Source organism: Castanea sativa, chromosome 8, assembly GCF_040712315.1.
Source record: "Castanea sativa cultivar Marrone di Chiusa Pesio chromosome 8, ASM4071231v1".
NCBI lineage: Eukaryota > Viridiplantae > Streptophyta > Magnoliopsida > Fagales > Fagaceae > Castanea > Castanea sativa.
This window is the reverse complement of record NC_134020.1, coordinates 27,719,914-27,727,118: the sequence shown is the minus strand read 5'-3', so window position 1 is coordinate 27,727,118 and position 7,205 is coordinate 27,719,914. Positions and strand designations below refer to the sequence as shown.

Below are 7,205 nucleotides of genomic sequence, written 5' to 3'. Positions count from 1 at the left end.
ACCTTCGAAGACGAAGAATACACGAAGAACACGAAGAACGTGAAGAATAAAATATTTCTAACAAGCTCATAACCAGAGATTCATTTTAATTCCATTTCGAAGATCTTCGATCCATTCCTTAGCCAAATTGAAGGATATTTTGTGTTCGGATCAAAATCACATTACCAAAATTCCAATCAACAAATCTTTCAAGGAGATCAAATTAGAGGATCACTCTTTTATAATTTCGGAGAATTGTATCACACATTCATCAATACAAATCCGCATTTGTGAAACTATTTTACTTGTTCGACTTATTTCGAACTAAGAAATTTAGTCGTCTACAAATTCTGGCATGCCCGGTGGGACCTCTCTGCCTCTCATCTCTTTCTCCTTCAAAAGAAAAGAAATTTGATTTGCCACCAGCTTCAATGGCCTCTGACAAGAATGTCCGAAAATCAGTGGTTGATGCTTCCATTGCCGATGATTATATCGGCCCAATCACTCGCAGTCGATCCAAGGCTCTGGACTTTCTTGCCAATAGGGAAGCTATCGCCAAGGATTCATTTGATTTGGAGATCAATAATGAATCATCCACAACAAAGACCTTTTCTATCAACTCTTCACCCGTGATGAGAAGCTTAAGGAATGAAATAACTTTGACTCATCCGGTTTCACCATTTTCTCCGTCACATCTAGAGGTTATGCCAGTGATGATGACTAACACCTCTACCATGGAAGAAAAGATGGCTGAAATAGAACAAAGGGTCATCCTTCTTACAAAAGCACTAGAGGATAAGTATGTCAAAATTGCAACCCTGATGAACAAACTGGAGGTACAAGATTCGGGTGAATCAAGTCTTGGCTCTAAGCACCCGCCTGGCTTCACCTTGAAAGGAGAAAACACTAGGGTTGACAAGGGAAAAGGAGTTGAAGGCACTTCTCAACATGGATATTCCACCCTAATAGCTTCGTTATCTGTCCAACAACTCCAAGACATGATAACGAATACCATTTGAGCACAATATGGGGGTTCTCCCACTAGTTCCCTCATATATTCAAAACCCTATACAAAACGCATAGACGACATGAGAATGCCAAATGGGTATCAACCTCCTAAGTTCCTACAATTTGACGGGAAAGGCAATCCAAAACAACACATTGCTCACTTCGTAGAAACTTGTGAGAATGCAGGAACTCAAGGAAGTCTCTTTGTAAAGAAGTTTATCCGTTCACTAAAGGGGAATGCCTTTGATTGGTATACAGACCTAGAGCCCGAGTCAATCGATAGTTAGGAACAACTTGAAATGGAGTTTCTCAATTGGTTCTACAGTACACGTTGCACGGTAAGCATGATGGAGCTTACCAATACTAAGCAGTGGAAAGACGAGCCCGTTGTTGACTATATCAATCGGTGGCGTTCTTTGAGTCTAGATTGTAAGGATAAACTTTCTGAAATATCTGTTGTAGAAATGTGCATCCAGGGCATGCACTGGGGACTTCTTTACATCCTGCAAGGGATAAAGCCCCGATCATTTGAAGAGTTAGCAACTCGTGCGCATGACATGGAGCTAAGCATTGCTAGTCATGGAAATACGAAGCCTCCTATGCTTGAGGAAAGGAAAGAAAGAAGGGAAATAAGGAAGAGTGATAGGAATGCGAAAAGTAACGTCAAAGACTCAATGAATATCAACTCTGCCCCAGCCAAAATTTCAACAAGAAAAATGAAGGCTAATGAGAAGAGGCCTGAAGGAAGCCAACGACGTGAAATGCTTCGCTCGTCGCTCAAGGAACAGGAACAAAAGGTGTATCCTTTCCCAGATGCCGATATGCCCGAAATGCTAGAACAAATCCTCAAGCGTAAATTAATTGAATTGTCGGAATGCAACGACTAGAAGAGATAGGGAAGTTGATGACCCAAACTATTGTAAGTATCATTACATCATAAGTCATCCAATCTAGAAATGCTTTGCTCTTAAAGAACATATCATGAAGTTAGCCAAGGAAAGGAAAATCGACTTGGATTTTGATGATGTTGCCTAGTTGCATATCTCTAAATACTAAGCTGGGGGCAAATACCACACTCATCCAGTTTGGTTCTCTAGAACCTGTTCAAGTTCAGCTCTTACAAGAAGCATTTGACTATAGCTCAAATGATGATAAAAGGTCGACGATGGATGAGGAGGAGGGCTGGACAATGGTTACTCGTAGAAGATGGAAGAAAAGATGAGAATTCCCTCTTCATTTGATCAACCAAGAGTCCAAAAGAGCACAAAACTTGATTCAGCTACGATCAAGAGGAAGGAGTGATAAAAGGCAAGAAAGATTGGGCATAAAAATGCATGACGATTCTGCACAAACCCAAAAGCTTCGAAATCTCATCACATTAGAAGAATTCTTCCCCAGAAAATTCTTTCAAAAGACTCAACAGAAGCCGTTCACACAATCTCTTGCTATGAAATTCATGATGAAGAGAAGGATATCGACCATGATGGACCAAATGAGACTTTGGAGAAACTCCAATCTCAAGATGATGAAGTTGAACCCTTACAGTCCTCCACCTCACCGAAGGAGGTGCTCACCCAAGCTCTTGAAAAACTGGAGATGTGCACTCTTTATGCCAACGTGCTTTAACAAACCCAAGAGTGTTGTGTGTGCTCCCTAGACATAACTTTCATTGACAAGGATCTGTTGTTAGGCTCTACCCCACAATCGTCCACTTTATGTCTCTGGTTATGCACGTGAACAAAAGATCTATCGTATTCTCATTGATGGAGGTTCAGCTGTTAATATACTACCAAAAATAATGATGAGACGACTTGGTCTTACTATGGAGGAGTTATCGCATAGTCGTTTGGTCATTCAAGGTTTTAACCAAGTAGGAAAACGCGCAATTGGTATGATACACTTGGAACTAATCATTGGAGAATTGACAAGCAATGTTTTGTTTCATGTTATTGATGCCAAGACAACCTACAACATGTTGTTGGGATGTCCATGGATCCACGAGAACGGAATAGTGCCGTCAACTTCTCATCAATGTTTCAAGTACATTCAAGGTGGAGGAAAAAAGGTCAATGCCAACTTAAAACCTTTTACTAAGACCGAAGCTCACTTTGCTGACGCAAAATTCTATGTAGAAGATGACGTTCCTAATGAAGTTCTCCCAGTTGAGATCCCGCCCATAGAGAGCAAGCAAAATGAAAAGAAGCATGTTAGATTCATCATTGGAAAGGATACTCCTTCCCCAAAAGAAGGAGATAACCATTCTAGTGGATCTACCAGTAATTCAGGGGGACAAAAGATTTCAACGCCTTCTGACAATCCTCCATTTCTTTGTTATGTACCATTATCATGCCGCAAGAAAGGACAATCACCATTCACAGAATGCCTTCAATCTATTGTAAACAAGGGAAGGCCTCCTACGAAGCTCACGATGGAGGATGTAGCCATATTGAAGGAAAATCATACTATGCCTTTAACTTCATCCACAAACCCTTTGCCCTCGAAACCATTAAATGGATTCATGAGGTCTTCGCAAAGTTGGATAGAACACAGTATTCTTCCAAGTGAACGGACGAAAGAATGGTTCGACCAAAAGGCATATAGGCTTTTAGCCAAAGTAGGCTATGATTTCTCAAAACAAGGGGACCTAGGGAAACTAATCCCAGAAGTCATCGGGGAGAAGGTGCACGGCCTCAGCAAAACACAAAGGAGAGTGCGGCTTGAAGGACATGAAATTCCTATCCCAAAGATCGGATTAGGTTATACTCCAGAACAACCGGCTCAAATATGGATCAAGAAAAGAAGCAATGCTTCAAGTTCCCAATACATCACAGTGGAGGTCGGCAAAAGTTCGAATCGAAGGAAAGATCACTTTGCATCGCGTGTCTTAGTGTTCGATCGCATCGATGCCCCATCGTCATGAATCACAGTGTTCGACAGGTTAACTAGAACTTGCTTAACACAAAATCGGGACACTCTTGCTTATAGATCAGTCTTTGTTCGATTAGGGGCAATAAAAGGGCTTGTCAATAGCTGTTCTTAAAATTCCATAAACTTTGATGTTCAAGGGGAGGAGAAAGCTAATGATGGGATCTGCAGTAGCATTCCTTCACACATGAAACGTAACTCTACCCTAGACATCAACACCGAAGGATCTGTTAAAGTCAAAAGGCAAACGGTTGTACACACAAGATAATCAGTTGTCCGCAATGACCAAATTGAAGAAGCATCATCTTCGTTTCATATTACAGTAGAAGAAGGTACACTTTCAGATGTCGAAGCAACCAATGAAGAAGTTGATGAAGCTCCTTCGGCTTTGGAAGACGAAGGACAGGCTACAGTTGATGAACTTAAAGAGATCAATTTAGGAACTACCGAAGAGTCCCGACCAACTTTCATCAGTGCGCTTCTTACCCCTGAAGAAGAAGAAGGATACCTTAAGCTCCTAGTAGAATATAAAGATGTGTTTGCTTGGACTTACAAAGAAATGCCTGGATTTAATCCAAGTATTGCTCTACACCATTTGGTAATAAAGAAAGGCGTGTGCCCAGTCAAACAAGCTCAAAGATGCTTTCGGCCGAAGCTTATTCCTCAAATAGAAACCGAGGTTAATAAGCTAATTGAGGCGGGCTTCATTCGTGAAGTACAGTACCCGGAGTGGATTGCTAACATTGTCCCTATCAAAAAAAGAATGGACAAATCAGGGTGTGCGTTGACTTCCGTGATTTGAACAATGCGTGCCCCAAGGATGATTTTCCATTGCCCATCACTGAGGTCATGGTTGACGCCACTACTGGTCATGAAGGTTTATCTTTCATGGATGGTTCTTCACGTTACAATCAAATTTGAATGAATCCTAAGGATGAAGAGCTTACAGCTTTTCGTACTCCTAAGGGCATTTACTGCTACAAAGTAATGCCTTTGGGACAAAAGATCTTTGATAATGTACTTCATAAATACGTGGAGTATTACGTCGATGATCTGGTGGCTAAAACAAAAGGGAGGGAAGACCATCTGGCAGATCTACGATCTTTGTTCAACCACCTAAGAAAGTATCAGCTTAAAATGAACCCCTTCAAATGCACTTTTGGCGTAACATCGAGAATTTCCTTGGTTTCATTATGAGGCATCACGGCATTGAAATCGACCAGTCCAAAATTGAAGCGATCCAGAAAATGCCAGAGCCCAAGAATCTGCGAGAACTTAGGGGCTTGCAAGGAAGACTTGCCTACATACGACAATTTATCTCGAACTTGGCTGGTCGATGTCAACCTTTCAATAGGTTGATGAAGAAGGATGTACACTTCAAATGGGATGAGGCTTGTAGTAACGCTTTTACAAGCATAAAAAGATACCTACTTATTCCTCCAGTTTTAGGTGCTTCTATCCCAGGAAAGCCTCTAGTGTTGTACATTGCAGCACAAGAAAGGTCTCTAGGTGCTCTTGTGGCGCAAGAAAATAAGGAAGGGAAGGAAAGAGCCCTTTATTATTTGAGCCGAACTTTTAATGGGGCTGAATTAAATTATTCTCCTATTGAAAAGATGTGTCTTGCTCTTTTCTTTGCCATAGACAAATTGAAACACTACATGCAAGCATATACGGTCCATTTGATAGCAAAGGCAGACCCGATCAAATATGTCCTCTCCAGGCCAGTGGTTTCAGGTCATATAGCTCGATCGGCAGTCCTGCTACAACAATATGACCTTGCTTACATTCCACAAAAAGCCGTTAAAGGACAAGCATTGGCAGATTTCTTAGTTGATCACCCAGTTCCCTCTGATTGGGAGTTCTCTGATGATTTCCCAGATGAAGACGTGTTCTACATTGAAGTAATGCCACCGCGGACGATGTTTTTCGATGGGGGTGCACGTTGAGAAAGAGCGGGGGCAGGTGTAGTGTTTGTTTCTCCACAATGACAAATACTTCTATGCTTATTCTCATTAAGTGAACTTTGCTCTAAAAACATAGCCTAATATCAAGCATTAACTATTGGCCTAAAAATGGCCATTGAGATGGGCATATCACAACTTAAGATCTTTGGGGATTCCAAATTAATTATCAGCCAAATCTTAGAGCAATATGACATCAAGAAAGAAGACCTCATCCCCTATTGCAAATACGCGAAGAAGTTGCTAGCGAATTTTGAGGCCATCACATTAGAGCATATACCAAGGAAGGAAAATAGACAAGCTGATGCTTTAGCTCATTTAGCTACCGCCATAGCATTATCCCAAGAAGAGACAACGAAGGTTGCTATTTCCCAAAGGTGGGTGGTACCTCTCATGGTTGAAAAAGAAGAGGAAGAAGAGCAAGCCAACATCATTTCTATATGCTTTGTTGAAAAAGAAGATTGGCGACAAATGATCATTGAATACCTTTAACATGGAAGACTCCTGGATGATAAACGCAACAAGACTAAAGTTCAGCGAAGGGCTGCTCGATTCATTTACTATAAGGACACTCTCTTCCACCGTTCATTTGATGGATTGTTTCTCCGTTGCTTAGGAGAGAATAAGGCTAAACAAGCCTTAGAAGAGGCTCATTCTGGAATATGCGGCGCATATCAATTGGGTCCTAAGTTACACTACAGGATCAAACGAATGAGTTACTATTGGCCCACGATGGTGCAAGACTCCATGGAGTATGCTAAGAGGTGTGAGGCTTGTTAATATCATGCAAACTTCATCCATCAGCCACTAGAACCTTTACACCTAACTGTAGCTTCTTGGCCTTTTGATGCATAGGGGCTTGACGCAATAGGACCATTACCAGAATCATCCAGTGGCCATTTGTACATCTTGGCTGCAACTGATTACTTCTCGAAATGGACAGAAGCTGTGCCTCTTAAGGAAGTGAAGAAGAAACGGTGGTCAATTTCATTCGAACTCACTTGATCTATCGGTATGGTGTCCCTCGGTATATCATAACTGATAATGGCAAACCGTTTCACAATAGGCTGATGACGGAGCTATGCAAGAAATTTTCATTTAAACAGTACAACTCCTCTATGTACAATGCCCCAGCGAATGGATTAGCCGAAGCCTTTAACAAAACTCTTGGCAGTTTGTTAAAGAAAGTGGTATCCAAGACTAAGCGAGACTGGCATGAAAAGATTAGAGAAGCATTATTGGCATATCGAACAACATTTCGAACGCCCACTCAAGCAACCCCATATTCTTTGGTTTATGGAGTAGAAGCTGTCCTCCCCCTATAACGCTAGA

General features: G+C 41.4%; 2 protein-coding genes across 2 annotated transcripts; both read left to right on the top strand.

Moving 5' to 3' along the window:
* The first annotated feature begins 2,809 nt into the window (after positions 1–2,809).
* LOC142606119 (uncharacterized) lies at positions 2,810–4,714 on the top strand. The gene is made up of 2 exons (XM_075777518.1): positions 2,810–3,833; positions 4,185–4,714. The coding sequence occupies exons 1-2, from the start codon at positions 2,810–2,812 to the stop codon at positions 4,712–4,714; spliced, it is 1,554 nt and encodes a 517-aa protein (XP_075633633.1).
* Positions 4,715–5,984: 1,270 nt separating this feature from the next.
* On the top strand, positions 5,985–6,878 carry LOC142606117 (uncharacterized). The gene is made up of 3 exons (XM_075777517.1): positions 5,985–6,250; positions 6,374–6,608; positions 6,729–6,878. Exons 1-3 carry the CDS (start codon positions 5,985–5,987, stop codon positions 6,876–6,878), a joined length of 651 nt encoding a protein of 216 aa, XP_075633632.1.
* The last annotated feature ends 327 nt before the right edge of the window (positions 6,879–7,205 follow it).

Excerpts from the sequence above, each read along its gene's own strand:
- LOC142606119 (XM_075777518.1), top strand. The coding sequence starts at position 2,810 with ATGGAGGAGTTATCGCATAGTCGTTTGGTCATTCAAGGTTTTAACCAA. Across the intron at positions 3,834-4,184 it reads CACAGTGGAGGTCGGCAAAA|TTGTCCGCAATGACCAAATT; the intron begins GTTCGAATCGAA and ends CAAGATAATCAG.
- LOC142606117 (XM_075777517.1), top strand. The coding sequence starts at position 5,985 with ATGGCCATTGAGATGGGCATATCACAACTTAAGATCTTTGGGGATTCC. Across the intron at positions 6,251-6,373 it reads AAGGTTGCTATTTCCCAAAG|ACTCCTGGATGATAAACGCA; the intron begins GTGGGTGGTACC and ends TTAACATGGAAG. Across the intron at positions 6,609-6,728 it reads GTTACTATTGGCCCACGATG|GGGCTTGACGCAATAGGACC; the intron begins GTGCAAGACTCC and ends TTTGATGCATAG.